Source organism: Tenebrio molitor, chromosome 1 (assembly GCF_963966145.1).
Source record: "Tenebrio molitor chromosome 1, icTenMoli1.1, whole genome shotgun sequence".
Lineage (NCBI taxonomy): Eukaryota > Metazoa > Arthropoda > Insecta > Coleoptera > Tenebrionidae > Tenebrio > Tenebrio molitor.
In genome coordinates, this window is record NC_091046.1 from 8,078,249 (window position 1) to 8,098,645 (window position 20,397).

At 33.2% G+C, this 20,397-nt stretch overlaps 1 protein-coding gene across 6 annotated transcripts in view; it reads left to right on the forward strand.

The window, feature by feature from the left end:
• Nucleotides 1-20,397, forward strand: part of bma (SCY1-like protein bma) — a 134,889-nt gene that overhangs the window by 38,022 nt on the left and 76,470 nt on the right. For all 6 annotated transcript variants that reach the window (XM_069045258.1, XM_069045276.1, XM_069045262.1 and 3 more), the window contains exon 3: nucleotides 18,461-18,808. In XM_069045258.1, the coding sequence (XP_068901359.1) occupies nucleotides 18,461-18,808 (348 nt within the window). The remainder of the gene's footprint in view (nucleotides 1-18,460; nucleotides 18,809-20,397) is intronic.

A 20,397-nucleotide genomic window follows, 5' to 3' on the forward strand; every position in this document is an offset into this window, starting at 1 on the left:
AACTCGGGCTAACGCCCTCGTCATCTGCAATCTTCACACTCGAGTCCTGTAATATTGCTTTTATCCCACTAATTATGTAAATAACTATTACAGTACAATTATGTAAATGTGAAATATGGACACCTTCTGTTAATGATGATGACAAGTTAAGTTCGTCTGAAATTTGATTGTTTGACGATACAGCAGACATGTCATGATAACTGTCAACCGATAAGTAATTATTTTTCTCTGGGATTTGACCACTTGAAGACGTAGCATCATGTGTTTTCAATTTTTTTGAAAGATAAGGCTTTACTGGTAGTGTTGTCTTTGCCTAAAATCATTTGAGCGATCTTCTTCTTATTTTGTATTGATGCGTCAACGTAACCCTCGGCAACATTGGTCGATTTCCACCCCCCAAGACGTTTCAAAATCGACGTATCTGCTCCGGATTCAGCTAATAATGTAGCCGAACTACGGCGGAAAGCGTGACCGGTGTATTCTTCGGGATTCCTCAAACCAAGGAAAGTGGCTATTTGTTTTGGAGCGCCGCCAATAGTATTTATTCCAACAGGGTGGGCAATGCATTTTCCAAGTCTATAACCAACAAAAAATCTCTGGTGCCGTGTATTTTTAGATCGCAATGAAAAATATCTTCGAAAGACTTCTAATAAATTTAATCCACTAACATTTCCCGGAGTTATGGTAAATTCTCGTGGTACTTTTGTTTTAGTTTCAAGGATCTGAACCTTCAGGAATTCTCCCATATCTTCTATGTCTTTTATAGACAACTGAAATAGTTCTTGCCTACGGCAGGCTCCTGATATACCGACAATTAGTAAAACCTGAAAAAGATGATTATTTTGTAATGTAATTCTTCTCCAATAATTTTTTTCTTGTACCTTTAACATTAAATATGTTTCATCGTTGGCTTCTTTTAAAAATGCATGGACTTCATCCTTGGTAAAAACCTTCGATTTCTTCCCGCGATAGCCTTCACTCTGTCTCTTCAAGAATGCAATCAAATTGTTGAATTTGCTAATATCTACCTTTTTATTCAAATAAATGGTGGTTCTTAGTTTTGAATACTCGCTTCACATTGTTGATGGTTTCAGCAATTTAGACCTTTGCATGAAATAAGCTAACATTACTTTTTCGGATATGCATTCCAACTTCCTCAAACCCAACCACTGGTCGAAGCGTTGATAACTTAACTCATAAACAGCTCGCGACTTCGCTGGTAACAAGGTCGAAGTAGCAGCTTCCACTGCAGCTTCAATATCTGCACCCACACTTTCTTCGGAATCACTCATTTGAGGGACCAAATTGATACCAAATTGTGATTTTGTGGATTTTTTTTCTGTTTACATATTGTCATAGTAAAGCGAAACATAAATTCCTTGACAAATTCAATGGTAGAATGATTTAATTAGGTACTTACTAAAATTTAAATATTTCTTGTTTTTTTTTAACAATTTTATGAGGAATTAGAAAAAATCTTGTATGTGATTCGTTGCAAAACCGAGTGTTTTTCGCATTCGACGTGTTGCCCAACTCACTTCGTTCGTTGGGACAATTTTCACGTCTCATGCGAAAAACACTCTCATTTTGCAACTAACTACATAAATAGCTATTATGCGAAAGGGGAGCGGTGAAAAATTGGAAAGCGAGTAAATACCCTTCACCTTAGATACCTTATACTTATAATACTTGTGATTTGGCAACTTTTGGCGTCTTTTACTTTAAAATTTAAAACAAAGTAGCTGTTGGCATCCGGTTAAAGATTTCGGGTTCACTGAAATGAAAGAATGAAAGGTTTAAATTTATACAATACTAACAATACGGCCAATCTTCTTACTGAACTGAAGTATATTTTGCCAGTTGAAACGCTTTGAACGGTTGAAAAGCCCGGAAAGCGTGAACTGAAGTTGTAAACATAACTTTACATACAGATCTAAGAAACGGACGTACGGTCTGTGTTTCTGGCTTTTGGAAACTTGTGCAAAAGCAGTGTTTGCAGCAAAAATGTATGTTATAAAATAATTACAAATTTATTAAAACTGAAAATTTAATACAATGACATGCTTGACTTGGGTTAGTTATTAAAACGCATCGTTAATCTAAAAGTTACAAGAACTATTTATAATAAAGTGCAACGAAACTACGTTGTTGAATTAAATTTGGAATGTTTGTAACAAACGGAGGTGACAGTTTTAATTGTATTATTATAGTTTCAAGTTTCAAGTCAGTGTATTAATAAAAAATGTTGAAAGCCACGAGAGTTCCTAAATTACACCGGAAAATAATGAGCTAACAATGGAGAAATTTAATGAAGACAAATTTTCCTAGGGATGAACCTCTCGCACACGTCATATCATTAGGCTGGGAAAACTGCTGTCGTCTAAATTTTCCTGTAAACTTAGTACTGCGTCAAGGTCTCGAAACGTACAAAAAAACATAATTTTCAGTAAAACGTAGAAACCGAATAAACAGCACAAAATTATTAAAATAAACTGACAAAGTAGTAATTTGTCCTCATTTTTTGCATCAAAAATATTTTCGGAAACATCAAAAAAAGATGGATCCAATATTGTTGCAATAGTAAGTTGGTTAGATTTTCCAACTTAATTTCTAAATATCAAATATTTCAGAACGGGAATAGTACCGCAATCTCTTTTTAAAAATTTAAAAACTTTGGACTTAGAGAACACATTGGTAGTGGAAATTCAAAAAGGTATATTATTATACTCATGTCATATCGTGAGGAAATTCCTTAACATTGACACAGAACATAAAACACAAAAAAGTCAAAATGTGGAGGCGAGACGCCGGTAATTATGTTGATAAGCACTGCACTATTACTTGATAGTATTATCCGTAATAGTGTATGTACTCCGGCAAAATTGCCGTGCCGCCGTGTGGTGGAGGGTTAAAGTTGGTTAGATTTTCCGACTTAATTTCTAAATATCAAATATTTCAGAAGTTATATGGATATTTGTATTAAACATTAAAAAATTTATTATTGGATAATGGAATATTGATTAAAAAAAAAAACTATCTCTTTGTAGCATGATTTAAGGTTATTGAATTTCAATTACAGCAGAGCAGAATTGTATTTTTTGCTATACATTTTAGAGAAAATATTTTGCTATTATGAGCAAGAAAAAGACCAACATCTGATGAAAATTTCTACGAAAATACAAAGAGTAAAAAAGTAAGATACTCAAATTTATATCACTGGTGTTGAACATATTTCTCCTGCAAAACAGTGGAAATTTTAATTGAGAAGCATTTTTATAAAATTTAGAGAACCATCATGACAGTTAATTTTTTTTATTGGAAAAACAAATAATTTTACCTAATAAGATTCAAAACTTCTAGCTTAACCCTGCAATATGTGCCTTGTTTTGTCCACATTTCTTCTTATTAAATATGTTTCAAGCACAAAAATTTGAAATGAAAAATTTGTATGTATGTATGTATCCCTCTTTCGCTTATGATTATGACTAAAGAATTACTGAATAAATTTAGATGAGGTCTCCACTAGCGGTTAGAGCATTTCTTTAACGTAAGTTTTAATACACAAATCAGTGACCACTTAGGGAGGGGGCTGAGTGATAACGAAAATTATGGATTTTTGTAACAAACATTCGGAGTGGTTGCAACGGCCTGTCTACAAGACATACTAAAGTAAAGTTAATTCATCTAAATTTGTGACAGTGACAAACAACCAATTTTTGTATGTGTAAAATTTACTGCGATTACGTTTACATGCTTCAATTAGTTTTTCTGGTTGCGTTTTATGTAAAAAAATACTTCTAATTTCAGATTTACAAATGATCCCATTTAATGTTTTAGATATTTGACACACTTTGACGACATGAAATCAGCGAAATAAAATCTGGACAATAGTTAGTCATTTCTTTTAGTTAAGTAAAGCAAATTCTTCTTCATCCAGAGAGTTTTAGGTATTAAAAATATTTTATTTTTCCAAATAAACACTTTTATCTTTTATGCAATAAGTTTCAAATATTTTTCCAACTGAACCTTGCATTTCATCACATTAGTCGTGATATTCATTATCCTTACCCTTACGGATACGACAAATTGTTCTCCTTTGAATTTTCCTTTCCCTGTTGAAACTAAACAATATGGTCATTACTTCCTTTCAGAAATCTGTAACTTTCCTTTCTTGTGCTGTTCCCAGATAACACACTAGATTAATTTTCTTCTTGATGACGGCAAAAAATTTCGCTGTTCCTTGAGTTAGAATAAACTTTCTTCTCGATGCGTACGATTCTGTGATTCTTCAAACGTAACTACAACTTTTTCCTCAGTACAATTTTTTTAAAGCATGATATCAAAAACCATAGCAGGATAAGAGACAAAACCATCGCCCTCACACCTTAGATATCTAATGGAATGAACCAGGGCTTTCAAACCATCGTGTCTACCGATCATATGGCAATAGTCTAATCAGAATCCACATGCGCTTTGTATAACTGTTAACTGCAATTCTTTAATGTTTCTTCCTTCATAACATTGATGTATGATTTTGGCCTTCCTAGGACTTTTATGACGAGATTTCTCTTCAATAGGCTTTGTTTTTAAACGGAATTACGAGAATTTAGCTCATTCTTTCTGTTGAAAAATTTCTTGACACGCTTCCATACACCATTTGTCCACTCTTTGATAAGTAATTATTTTTTTTAATTTGATTTATGGGATAGAAAAATCGCGTTCCAGATAAAGCCATGTTCTCACTGTTCTATTCTCAAATCCAAAAAGAAAATTGGTGTCTCCCTTGTCAACTGTGCTTGTCTCAGCCTGTAAAATTTTCTTTCGTTCCAGGTAACATTTGCAAAAATGCGCCTATTTGAATTTTTCTTCTTGCAAAATATTTCCGTCAGTGGAAACTCAAGGGTTATTGATCTTGATGCCACTCGGATTAGCTATTTTGGAAATATTTGCCATTTTAAGCATTATTTTCTCTTCGCAATAACTTCCACAAAAACACATCAATTTTGATGTTTTTTCGTGTAAAATATATGCCTTGGGAGAGGGCTCAAGGCGTACTAAATTTGGTGCCAATTTGGATCAGGAATTTTGCATTTGCAAATTTGCTAGAAAATTTGGTTGACATTTTTTGTATTAGATATCATTTTGAAAAATGATTTTTAGAAAATGGAAGTCATGTATGGTTCTTGATACCGATTTTTTAAATAACATTCTTACTAGGTAATTAATGTTACCTTTCCACAATAAACAGGACAAGAATTCATTTAACAATTAGACATAACACGTAATTTATACCTGTTGTGTACAGCCCAGAAAACACAATTTCCGTGTTGATGAGTTCTATGCGTGACCTTTTATTTAGCAGAATTCTGCTCGTATCGATTTACCTATTATCTCCCTCATGTAAATTGCATCTTTCAAGAAAATTGGACTTGATCTGATATTGACAGATCCCACCCACTTCTGTTAACGACTTTAGTCTCGATTTTAGCAGGTTGGGATATCCGGCAACGGTTCTGTAATCGACAGTATGAACCGCTAATCTGGAGGATTCCGTCGTCGAGACGCCGCATACACGAAGGATAAATTTAGAATTTCGCTTACAAATCAATTATATCATTGGCTTTGTTGCGAAATCGGGTTTTCAGGTTAATTCGAGTCGGTGAAGACGACCCAAGTAAAAAATGTCATGATCGATAACAATTCGACGATAATTACCGCTTCGCCAATCAAATTATAAAAGAGGCGGCTTCGAGTTTGTTGAGAAAACAGCCATCTTATTATTCGTTGCAGTTCTGCACATCTCTTCAAGTTCATCCACCGTTAAGAAAGCTTAATGAGTCAACATCACTCGTTAATAAATCCTAAATTTTTAAAAGCTCTCTACAAAGACCTCTTTAAATATTTCCTTGATTCTGAATTTTAGATTAAAAAATGCTTTATCAAAAGTCGCATCATTATGTTTGATATTATTATTTACGCTGTATAAAGCAGGCTTCATGCAGAATCCACTCGTAATCACGAAATCGGAAAAACAGTCGACATCCCCATTTATTTTGTGCTGTTTTAGGTTGCGGAAGGCCAAAACTGTTGGTAAATTTCTATTTCACTATTTCATTTTTTCCGGTGAAATTGTTTTTCAGCAAGAGACACAAATAGAAGATTTTTATTATTAAAGCAGTACACGTGATTATAGTCGTATTAAACAAACATTTCTGTTTTGTCAATGCAAGAACTGTTGTTATTGGTGAAGAGAAGTTTGCTACATAATAAAATAATTGAGTTCTTGGCACACAACAGAAACACCAATTTAAGTGCTCTGTTTGGAGACAAAACAATGCATTTACAAAGCTAATAAGTTGGTAATGTATTTTCAAGTCTGTTTGGGTTTTGACAATAAACATTCTATTTTATTCTTTTCATATTCGCAGAGCTAAATGCCTTTTAAGGTTATACAAAAATTACTATTTCATTGTTTAAAGTTCTTTTATTCATTTATTTATAATGCTCTGGCTATTAGGTTTAAAACAACAATCATTTTCTTCCAAGAAATGTAACCATTTTTCTTTTCTTGAAATAACAGTAACGATAGTTTTCTGCTGTTGTTACAATTAGCGTAAATTTAATTATTAAAGATGCAGTTTAAATTCATGTCGCGTCTACTTCAAATGCTCGGAAACCATAAACTTTCGTTTCCTGTTTTCTTTTTAAGGAAAAGAACATTTCTCACTTTATAACGGTGAACTGTGCTTGCCGACGTGGAAAGCAAATAATGCAGCTTCACCAAGAAGCCACGAATTTTATCGAATAGTTCTGCAAGCTCAAGTACTTTCTTTCCTCACTTTGCTCTGCTTTGGACCGACACCCTGTCAATTAAATAAAATCGCAATTGGCTGATCCTAGAAAATTTCCAACAACATTTTTATTTTTTTGGTTGTAATATTACGAGTGAATGTCAAGTGCACCAGAGAAAATTATCCAGCCAGTTTGACATATTTCTTTAAAAAAAAAATTAAATCACAGAAAAATAAATGTACCTATGAATACGAAAACGTATTATTACATATTTCTGTGACACGCTTCTTTTTGTTCAAATATTTTAGCAAATCAGACGGCAAGCACTGAACAGTATTGATTCCACAATATAATTGCACTAGTGCATGAATATTCGCTGTCATTTGCTTGTCATTGGTTGCAATTGAATTTGGCAGCAATCTGATTAGACTAAATGTTGCGAAAGAAATAGCAATTCACAATCTCCCTAGTGCATGAATTATTTCCAAACATAATACACATAATTATTATTTACAGTAAGAGTGAGGAAGACAAAGCTTTCATTCACGCGAATTGCGTGTTTGACGATGCAAGTCAAGTGAACGAAAGCGGCTTTACTCTCGAGTGCTATATGTATTTGGTTTTGTTCGACACCTCCTTAGAAATTGAGTCTGTAACTTTATATTCAAAAATTTAAATAAAAATAAATCACATTTTTGGACGGATCTGTTGCTATAAAAAAAAATACAAAATAAACAAAGTTCTGTAACGTCAATAAAGTAGTTGTGTGCACGTTGTGGAAATTGTGAAAATGGATGATGAAGAGTTATATGTTCCTGATGTCCTGGAAGTGGCAAGTGCCGAGAGTTACCAAATGTTGCCTAAAAAATCAAAATTACGTTATCAGAAACAATTGGAAAAATTGACGAGTGAATGAAAACCAGTGAGTGAAAGACAGTGAGCGAAAAACGATGAGCGAAAGTGAAGTGAACGAAAGAGAAACCTTGACCCATTGGTAACTATGGATACAGACTCACTTTCTAGGGAAGTATCGAACAAAATGCTTTTACGTCGTCTGCGACTCGTGCTTCTTTCTCAACAACAACAAAAACACGAATGAAAGAGTGAAAAACGAGGAAAAATTTACATGCACATGGGAGATTCTACGTCAAAATCGTAAGCCAATACCAACTATTTATTTGAAATGTCAAACCTGATATTCGGTTATCATGGGAACAGTGATTAAAAAATGTTCTGGCCATTGGCATACACGAAAATAATTTCCATTTAATTGTATTTTGAAATTGCAAAAATTTGTGGAAATTTTTATCGTTGCCAGGACACACGTAGCAAGTGCAAACGTTCTACTGAATGTTTATTGCAGGCGAGCAATTTTCCCTGTAAATTTCAATTCTCAATATTTTATCTTCCTGACATTACAACGGAACTATCACGAACATTTACATGATCTGATTATAAGATGCTGCATTGAATTTCCATTGTTGTCTTTTATTTTCAATTCTATATAATTAAACCCAAACACTGCACCGGAACAATTACTAACAATTCATTGATACAATCTGATTATCAGATGTTGCATTGAATTTCTATTGTTTTAATTTCAACCTTGAGTAATGAAAAACTAACGCAAAAAAATATTTATTTTACCTAAAGTATAACTTCTACAAAGTGCTTAAAAAAAAAACAAATCAGAGCAGGTGTTGCAAATTCTCGGTCATGTCGTAGCGGAATTCTATGCAAATAAGCAATGCATGGGCGTAGACAATTTGTGGTCTCAACTGCCACTTTATAATAAATCATACCTCATCAATTTTAGACGTTGGAATTATAATTGTGCTTTTTACTATTATTATCTGATAATGGAAAAAATATATAAAATAAACAAGAGCAATATTTTACATTCGTAAGAATGGGTAAATTACCAGCTTTATTGCCAAACGCGACGCCACTGGTAAGCAGATTTTTCGGTGAAATGTCAAAGAAACGTCAGTTTTAAAACAACGGTGTTGATGTTAACTTTGACAAAAGTTTTCGATTTCGGCAAGTTTATAGACGTTTCTTGTAATTGTAAGCAATAATTAATAACAGATTTTTCGGGAGGTAGTCAAGCAATAAAACGACTGTGTATATTAATTATACATTTGTGTATGTTTAAGATAGACGTTTCGATAAAACACACTCTTCATTTGTTTTCTTGTCGATCGCTCTGTAAATTATTATAAAAAAATAATTATTTCACAATTTATTTTTTCTTCACTCAAATATATTTGTATGTATGTATATTATTATACAGAGTGGCTATGAAAATTGGAGTCACTTTTCTTCAAATTACCATCACCGCCTTTTCTTCCTTTACTTTTTTTATTTTAGTTGACAATTATGGGTGCAGTTCAATCAACACATTTTTAATGATGACTCGATTACAAATTTTCTCGAGCACACAATATTTTTATTACCGCCACTAAAAACTGCGTACAACAGTTTCATTAAAAACAAAAAAAAAGTAATATCAATATTTTGTGAACCCACAATGAAAAGTAAACGATTTTTTGTGCGTGTTGATACGAATTACTTACAGAACTTTTCATATTTTCTATTTGTTCAACCGTTCAACAACACAATTTTATATAATTGCCCTTTAATTTTACTTTTAACGTTATCGCCCGCCGACCTTTTTTATTTTGCCTTGTTGACACGAGTACTTCTTATCTGTCGTTTCAATCTACCGAACACACCTACAAAATAATCTTCGCTCCATTTATTTTTATTCGACACCATCCGAACCGTTGTCTTGTAGCAAATTTGTTTAATGCAGCACCGCTGGAACCTCAAAGCCCCGCCGCGGTCTAGATTTCACGATGTTTCTAAATATTTGATGAAAGCATTTCTGATGGATTCACACCTCCGACTCGGCGCAGCGACCTTTGCATCCATCAAATTTCAAAAGGGACACTCTTCAATTTCTCCTGTAAAAATATTTATCATTGAGGTGGAAGAGTTCGGATCCGGAGGTGAACGTCGATTTTGGCGGAGGCGCCGGGCAAATCCAACAGAATTATCTCATTCAAACAACTTTTCTTTATTGCAAAGTTGATTTCATGACCGCAGCAACTACACAAAAATCAATATTAACTCTTTTATTACTCACATAAGTTATAAAAACAATATCCACGGCCGTAAGAATGACCGGAATTAAACTTTATGGGCAATACTTATTTATCGCCACGAAGGCAATTTGAAAATCAATTAGTTTGATATTAGAGATTAGAGCGAAGGTGAAATAACACCGATAACACTTATTCCACAGCAAACGACTAGTCGTTTAGTGTGTGGAGGAAATTATATGGGTTTGCTCAATCAAAGACGTTGGTTTTTTTTCTCTTGTAATCCACACAAGTTTTATTAAACCTTGTTCTGAGCATTCTGTCCAAACTTAATGAACAAAAAAGAAATAAGTGATATACCAACTTTAATTAACAACGACCTTATGACTTTCTAGACTTAGAAATTATTCTGCAAAATTCTGCAATACCGGAATGAACTGCTTGCTTAATCATTTCTTATACTGGTGTCAAAGAAAAACGACTCTGAAAAGGGTCCGAAAAAATATAATTAAAAACGTTTCGTCATTCTATGCATTGTTGCTTTAACACCTTCGAAGCTGTAGGATTTCTGACTGCGTTCAGCGTAATTTCTAAAATCCGTTTTAGATTTGCATTTTTTTTTCTCATAGTAAAGTAATCGAACATGAAACTTTTCGAATACTTGGAAAGCGAATCATTGTGCTGAAATTTTAAAAGCACTAGGGGATATTGAAAAAAACAGCATTAAAATGGAAACATATTATTGAACCGAATAGCTTTTTAACATAAATATTGGATTAACATTTCCGAGGCGTACTTTAGCTGAGCCTTTCATCTTTTGTAAGATCTGTAAGTGCGCAGAAACGACGTTAAACAAGTTTTCAAAGTTAAAAATTAGTTTTAAAAGAAGTGAAAAAATATTTTGTTGCATAATACTTATTTATGCGTATAAAATACTGGGTTTTTTTATAAGTGGGAAGTTTACACACACGAGCGTGGCGAGTGTTACAGTTCTACGCATACATAATTTTTGTAACACCGTAATTTTTGTCAGATAAAATTACAATGAAAAGAATTACTTATTAATAAAATTTCATTATACATATGTGTGCCACAATATTTTTCTGTTTCTAAATGTAGAGAAATTAAATAATCGAAAGTAGTTCCTAGGTATGATTTAAAAATATCATCAGATTTATCCGCGTTTTAAACAACATTTTACCTTTGGTGAAATTCAAATTCTGGAAGCCAATATTTTAGGAGAAATATGAGACACGAGCCACAGATAAAAAAGATACACAGAATGTGTCAGTTGAAAAGGTAGACATGAACGTCAGATTTGTGTACAATAACAACAGATTATGTAAAGTTGCCTTCCCAAATTTGTTCAATGCTTTATCGCCCCTTTTTTATTACAGTCAGGAATTTGAATACGTGGACGTTCTAAAGCTTTTGTATTATATTCTGTTAAAAACCTACTTTTTTGTCGACGAAACTTTATTTTATGAGTTAAGTTATTCAGTTTAATCAATCGATATTTTAAAAAATTAAGCATTCACCTCGCCGACGCTCCTCAAAAGCAAACACAAAGAATGAAGTTTGCTTGGTAGCCTATTTACTAGACACGTCTTAAGTCTGTTATTTTAACGTTATTCTGAATTTATCAAACTTGTCCTTTTTTCTTTTCAAAGTCTTCACAACTAAAAGCAGATGAGTGGATGGAGTGAGTGTTCAAAGTGTTCTGTTAAAATTTCATTGACTTTATACCACAAAACGTTTTATTCCGTGCTATAACATTATGTGATATAATTTTTTATTCTTTGAAAACACCAAATTGAATTATCCATTGTTTGATTTCGAATCAAAACTGATGAGTAAATAATGTCAAAACTGAATTAAAAATTTCTCATTTCCTGTTTTAACAAAAATGAAATATACTGCAATAAAACTAGTTTTCTTTGAAGTCTTGACTGTTACGCTACAGATTTTTCACAAACAGATTCTTAATTTTATTCTTTAATTTTTATTGGATTAACAACTTCGAAACTAACAGTGGTTTAATTCAAATTTTAAATGAAGTCCTAAACCCTCCTTGCTAATGTCACCACTTAGCAGGATAAAATAATTCCCCAAAACTCATTAAATAAAATTTTAATATAATCTGCTTCCTTAATTAGGTCTATTTAGTAAACTACCCCTTTAACCAAGTACGACAGTCCCTTCGAATAACTTCGTTGTTATAAACATAAATATAATAGTGTAACGTCCGCAGCTTTGCAGATGTGCCAACCTTGCAAACGCGATTGTTCAGCTTCTGTGAATGAAAACGAATTAACAAGGAAAAAGTTTTATTTTTATCTCGTTTCCTATATTAAAACAAGGAAATGAGATTTTTTGCCAACACCCATTACTCCTAGGTAATTCAGAAGTAATCCTCCTGGAGATGCAATTTAAATTTCTAGAGCAATTTCCATGCGATATTAATGATTAATTCCCACGTACATCAAACGTGCGTGTTCAGCCAATCAGAGCGCTTGCTTTTGTCCAATCAAAAATGTTTATCGCGATTAAAACGTCCTGCTACTCTGTCATCTGTCAAAAGTAATTAAAATTGCATGCTAATTCTGTCAGATTCTCAAATTGTTTTTCATAATTATTGTGTTTTTGATAACTGTATTATAAATAAATAATTACCCAACGTTAAAGTTTGTATTCTGGAATTAATCTTGCTAAAAATGACACGACCTAATTTTTAATATCTGATAAATTTACTAATTTTCACTGAAACATTTTTGCTTTACACAATTTTACTCGTTGATATTTGGGCATTTTTATTCAAAGGTTAAATCCTCGAGCTAAAGCTCTCGGGCCCAACCAGAAAATTGTCAAAGCAAAAAGTTTTAGTAAAATTGAAAATTTATCCGATTAAAAAATTAGGTCTTGTTATTTTACCTTCAATTAAAAATTATTCTGAAAATAGTCATATTATGTTACATAGAAATATTAAAATTAGGAAATCATTAACAAGACAATGAGAAAAAAGAGTTACTATAAATGTGTGTTACAGTGCGGTGTGTTGCGGAATTTGCCACCTACAATACATGAGGTAACGATACTATCGATGTGATTACTTGGTTACCTGAAAAGAAGGGGCTTTAAAACAATTTTAAAATGTCACAAATACATAATTAAAATCGAATCACTTCACAACAATCCAGTGGAATAAAATTTTATTTAAACATAAAAACAAGTACATAGCGAAAAAACAGATGTTTTGTTTTCAAACCAAAAATATTTACTGTTTATTTTATCAGATAATAATAATAATACAACACAATTATTACAATTCCAATGTCTAAAATTCATTATTATTTATTATAAAGTAGCACTGAACGCTTATATGCATAGAATTCCGCTACGACATGACCGATAATAATTTGCAACGCCTGCTCTGAATTGTTTTCTTTTTGATCACATTGTATGAATAGTTAAAGCTGAATTGTAAAAGGCAAATTAAAGGACAAGAAAGTTTCTATGCCTATAAGGATAATTTTTCTATTACCTATTATCCTTCTATTAAAACAGTTAGGCTACGTAGTTTTAAAACATATAAACGCAATTTTAACGTTCGTTACATTGATGCGACTTCAATGTCTTATTTCAGTACTTTTTCATTTAAATTTTTTCTTAATTCGCCAAACTCTAGAAAGAATTAAACTCAGACGCGAAATCTTTCTCCTTTTCACTTTGGTATTCACTTTTCTTCCCTGGACTTGTTGTCCCTGATTCGATAAAAACTGGAATTTGTGGCTTCTTAGAAAGTTAACCACCTCGTTTTACAGACTAACATGATGCAGAACACGAGTTCTGAATAAAACATTTGTTTCGAATGCTGGCACGGTTTCCAAACAACACGGCCGGCCGGACCTAATCCCAATATTCCGGTTTCCCACTAATGCTTCCAGATGAAATAACTTTATAAAACCATTACTAATGATAATCCCTTAACCCAGTTCCAAACATTAATTTCGTCAAATCAATATTTGCCATGTCGCGAAATCGGATTTATTATGCAAATTTATGGCGGAGGGCAGATTCCCGCAAGAAAACGACGTTCCCTCTCTCATTCTCGCGACTTTTCACTTGAAAGCGAACCTATGTATCGAGAGGATTTTATTGGTCGCAGTAAATAATTGCCTTAGCTCGCCCGTTATTATTAATTAGCAACGTTGTGAACTGTCTTCTTTAACGCGATATATCAAGTCCAAAATAAACGAAAATGCTGCCGAGGAGAAGGTCTAATGTAAGAGCAAGTAATGGACCGGTAGCTTTCAGCCGCCCAGCTTTTATTATTGCTCGTTGAGACAAATGATGTTTAAATTCACAATTTAATTAACAATTCAGCAGATTTCGCATTGCTCTGTTAAGAATTAAACTTTGCTTGAAATTTTTGATTTATTTACTTAACTCTACATTTCCTGAGGCTAAATTGCGAGACGTAATGTGATTGTGACGTAACTGTACTTAAACGGATGGTGCACTAAATCAAATTTACTACATATGTTGTGTGTTATATTGTCATGTAACACCGTGTCAGGCTAAATGTATTATCGTACGTACATAATGCCCAAGTTTCTCGAATTATTATAGCAGTCTCTCTATCTCTGTAGTCATTATTTGCTGCTGCTCGTCTAGCCAGCACAAAGCGTAACTCCCCGAAATGCTCCAGTTGTACCAACATTCTTTTGATCATTGTATCTGGTGTTCACAGATACCAATTAGCGTACATTGTTAATTATTTCTTTCAAAGTACGCACAAACTTACAGTTAGTCGAGTTGATAAATTGGATGTTTATTTTTACTCTCATTTACATATCTACCGGCTGTGTTATTATTTTAATTTTGCGCTGTTTGAATATAAAGTAGGCCTGTACCAGAAATTCGAGTCTACTATTTATGTTTCCATTCACATTTATTGTATTATTATTTTATTATACAAGGTGATTCACGAGTAATAATGAGCCCGACCGAATTGAAAATGCAACCCACAATACATTTGGAATGTACAGCTGGATATTTACCGCGTCCGAATCCAGTTTTACGTTCCAAATGTATTGTGGGTTGCATTTTCAATTCCGTCGGGCTCATTATTACTCGTGAATCACCTTGTATTACTTAGAATTCACGACAGATGAAAGAGAACAAGATAATTATATCATATTTATAAAATATCAAAAGAAATCATTCATCAAAACAGAAGTCAACTCTTTCTGAGTTATTTCAGAATATTTTTTTTAAACTGTCCAAGGCTTTATCACAAACCACACAGGGAAACATATGGTTAATATCAATTGTTCCAACTTGCTCTAAACAGCACAGATTGGTTTCCTTCACGTTAATCGTCATTAAGTGAAACCCTTACAAATTTAAATTAATTGCATCAAGTGTAAACTATTCCTTCTGAAGGTGCTTTACCGCCAAAGTAAAACAGGACCTTTCTGTGCCAATATAATTGTTTCTCGTTAAACAGACTTTACCATGCAACACCTATTTTATAATTTTGAAAAGAACAGGTGACAGCTATAACAATTAAATTAGAACTGTCAAAAGTACAATATAACCAGCACTTGTCTAAATAAATTTAAAGTTGGCGTTGAAGAGTCGATTGTGAACGCACCACTCATTAGTTTGCAGATTGAAAACACAAACAACGCAAAAAGTGAAGTTAGATTTAAATAGCTGATCCATGATCTGCAATTCGTGGTGTGTTCACAATCGAATCTTCAACGCCAACTTTGAGTATAAATTTAAATGAACACCCGATGTAGCAAGGGGGATTATCATCAATAATATCTACGAGGGGAGTCGAGCTGCAGATTCAACGAGCCTGTAAGACCAGCTGTGTGAGTGTGTTGCGCTGGTCTCACGAGTCATATCATCGATTAATTATCGGGAGTTTATATTTGATCAAAGAATGTGATAAATGAAATAAACAGACGCTACTGGATTTGTTTTTTGATAACTGTATTTTTGGGAACGACTTCCTGACTGTTATATCAGCTTATAATCGTCCAATTTGAAGAAATATTTTTAGCTAAAGTAAACTGATGATAACTGTCAGAGTTAATTGACAATTAATTGCTATTGATTCCTGATTTTTCGACGTGTGATGTAATCTTACAAATAATTGAAAACGGATATTTCATAACACAGTTTTCAGTATCAGCGGAAATTAATTAAGGTTACATTAGTGTTACATCCGGTGGCATAGAAAATGTGAAAAGTGTACATCATGTGTTCTTGTCAACATGTCAATGTTACAAAGCGCACAGCGCTCGTCTAACAAAAGTAATATTAAATTAAAATATACATAAAAGCACTTGTTTCGGTTGGTACAAGCTTTCGTTCGATAAATAAATCATAAAAATAAAGATAACGCAGGTTTAATTAACAGAGTGGTAGAGCTGTTAGGGCATGAAATTGGATAAAGTATCTCAAAGCTGAAATCTTCGATAGCTCACGTAGAATCCCGACTGCCGCTTAGAGATCCTATCTAATTGTTTGTGAATCTGGCGAAATTATCAACACTCGCACCAACTGCACAATTTTCGTAATACTGTTTGTCCCTAAAGTGACCCGATGGGGTAAGGACGTTGTTCGAGAGTTAAGTGCAGTCAGTTTAAAATCAAGGCACCGCAGTGTAAATGGAAAATAATAAAAGTAAAGCCAGCTCTCAGCTTTAATAAAAAAATTTCTTCCGAAGGAAATGTATTTGGTAAAAGGTGGCAGCTGTTCAAAGGTGGGACACAATTACCGACAATTTGCTTCCGGGACAAACCCTCGAACGCAGTTTGATCTACTGTCAACAGGATAATGGGCTCATTCGCCCATCAAAATACTAAAAAAGGTCATTTCTGGAAAGAATATCTGTCTAAATGATAAACAAAAATACAAAAAAAAGGTGAAAAATTATTACGTATTTTTAATTTCCTTAAAATAACTTTGGCAAAAAATTTCTCGTCTCTACAGTCTACAATATCTCCTTTTATAAAATGTAACTTATACGCGGGACAATTTCTTTTAGATAAGCATAAATCAAAATTCACTTACGCTTTGATAACCAAAAACTATCTCGTAAAGTTTTTTCTGACCCAGAACCTCTAACGGTTCAAGTTGTTTTGACGGAACTTTAAGATTGTTCGAATAAACAACTTGATTATCGATTGGCTCAAATCTGTCTCAACCCTTCAAAACTCAATTTATTTAATCTGCACTTAAAAATTATTGTAACGTTATACTAAATGATCCTCAATAATTTATCATTTGGGCAATTGAAATATGAAATTTTGCCACACAATTTCGTTAAATGATTTGCAAAAATGTGAGTAGCTTTATTTAGTGAAGGATTAATTAAAAAAAAATAAATAAATAATAGGTCCACAGCGGTTTTTTTTTTAATTATTTCTCTCATATGTTAAATAAATAACAAAATAAGATTCGTTTTTGGAAAATCCAGAAGTGCTAAAGATTCAAATTCAAAGAATTCGAATTGCTGCTAATGTAAATTGTTCGTTTTTTAAGATACAAAGTGATCAAAAAGAAAACAAATCAGAGCAGGCCTTGCAAATTATCGGTTATGTCGTAGCGGAATTCTATAGAAATAAGCATGGGCGTAGCCAATTTGTGGTCTCAAACGCTACTTTATAATAAATCATACCTCATGAATTGTAGACGTTTATAATTGTGTATTGTATTATTATTAGTTATTACTTATCTGATAATGGAGAAAATTTATAAAACAAACAAGAGCAATATAATAATGGGTAATTTACCAGTTTTATTGCCAAACGCGACGCCACTGGTACACAAATTTTTCGGTGAAATGTCAAACAAACGTCAGTTTTAAAGCAACGGTATTGATGTTAACCTCGAAAAAATGTTTTAGATTTCGGCAAAGTTTATAGACGTTTCCTGTAATTGTAAGCAACAATTGTCCCAGAATAAGTGGTAAAATAAGTCTTACCATTGAAGATAAAGCATTAATTATTAATATTAATTAATTAATAATAGATTTTTCGGGAGGTTGGCAACCAACAAAACGACTGTGCATAGCAAGTATGCATATGTGTATGATTAAGCTCAGACAGACGTTTCGATAAAACAAAAGATGAGTTGGCACTAGATCTAATCTCAGTCATGTAACCTGAATATTATTCATCTAAACGAAATATCATTTATAAATCTGTCTAGAGCTGAGATTGCGACTTTGAAAAATGTTCGTCGATTCGATAATAAAAAATGGTATTTGATTAGAAAATTCCAGTAATTAAAATAACGGTCCTCATTTAAGCGGGTTAATAACCTTAATGATTGAGTTTTCCACTGAACATAATTTCCTTGTAAAATTTCATTAAAACTGTTGTATTAAAAGCTTGTTTACAGCTCGCCCTTTAATTAATTTCATTACAGTAAAAATTCCAGCTGGGAAAACGACGACGCATTTTAATCTTAATTGGCCTCGGCCCAGCCGATACTCCGATTAATGCACCCTGAATAATTGTCGATTAATGTGGTCGTTGTTCCAGGAATGTTCGGTGTTTTTGTTCGAGAAGCGATGCGCCGAGAAACTGCACAAGCCTAAACGGAAGGAGACCGTCACCGAAATTCTTCGGAGTTCGGTCAGACAACTGGAACGGTTTCGCCATCCGAAAATCCTTCACGTTCTTCATCCGATTGAAGAATGTGCCGATACGCTCGCCTTTGCGTCTGAGCCTGTGTTTGCAAGTTTGGCTAATATATTGGCGCACCAGGAAGGAAGCGGCAATCACGGGGGAATTACGGCTACTGGAGCTTCCCAACAACCTACTGTGAGACCGGCACATGCCAGGGAATACAACTTTTTAGATATTGAATACAAATACGGAATATTGCAGGTAAGTCCCACAGATCTATATCAACTAGCTGAATAGATAGTAAAACAAAGGCAGTTGAGTTATTGGAATGCAAACATGAGATGACCTATCTTTATTAGCTGAAGAAATTACTTGAAGATGCAGTTTAACTTTCCTGTTCAAGATAACATTTTATAGTATTGGAACATTTATTATACAGGGTTATTCACGAGAGGGGTATTTCTGAATTTCTTTTTGCCGCAACCCATTGTACACATTGCACCAATATCTTGATTTCAAATTTTTAAAATAATTATTACTGAATCCACGACGGCTCTTAGTCCTGTCTCTTTGACGTTAAAGCAAAAAATCTTTGTCAATTCGAAAAATTTGTTTTTACAATAACGACGAAAAGAGAGCGTGGAAAGAATTCTGTCGCCGCTGCGGATGTTTACAAGCCGATGGTAAACACTTCGAACACCTTTTACATTAACTTAATTTGTTAATTTATTTGTTAAATTTTGATTAAATACACGTTATCTGCAAATCTGACATTTCTGACAAATCTATCCAACTTACTTTGATTTCTAATTTAAAAGAAATAACACATTTGATTTAGTAATTACTGCCATTGGTATTGTTGGTTGCGGCAAAATAAAAATTCAGAAGTACCCCTCTCGTGAATAACCCTGTAGAGTATGATCAACTGATCAACAAATAAAACAGACACGGGGGGCCATGGAAAATCATTTTTTTTAAAACGTCTAGCCCAGCTGCAATCATACAACAACAGCAATGAAAGAGAGCTTTTGCCGAAAGTCCAATAAAAAAAGTTGTGACTGTTAAACCCCACCATCGTTTTCTTCGTTCTAATTTGAAAAATACGATTCTGTCATGTACAGGGTTATTATAAATTATTGTAGTCCAAGTAGGTGTAAAAACTGAATGTAAAATTTATGGTTGCCGCTCCATATAAAAAATATCAAAATGATATGAGTAAGTGAGTACACACCGTTCACACAGAGGAGTTAAATTAGGTGCAAGACAACTCAATATTTTTAGATTCAATCATTAATTTATAAAGAAATAAATAGAATCCTCAACACCGCACTTTTCACCTAAAAAAAGACTGACAGCGACAAAAATTGACAGAAAGCGGCAAAAATTTCATAACATGGGTATGGCCTGCTTTGACTACAATCATTTATAATAACCCTGTATATTTTCATTCTCGAGTGAAAACAGTTTTTTTTAATAAAATTTAGGTAAATGTCAAAATTGACATGTGTCAATTTATTAAGTAACACGTTTTTCAGAAATTTTGTTTTCCTTGGCCACCCCTTGTTTCTTTTTGATTGTAGAAACTGATCGGGGCGGTTGAGTTCATTAACTCAATACACACCAAATGCTTCATAACTTTTATTTGCATCACTGCAACCGGATACGTTTGGTGGTTTGTTTGACAGATATCTGACGTAACATTAACAGTGACAAAATAGTAGATTATGAGAGTAAAATTTAACGGTAGAAAGAAATTAAAATTGAAATACAGAACAATTAATTATTTTCAGTGTCAAGTCGTCAACAACCGGTAGTTACTCCAGCTGTACCATTTAAAAATAAAATTCAGT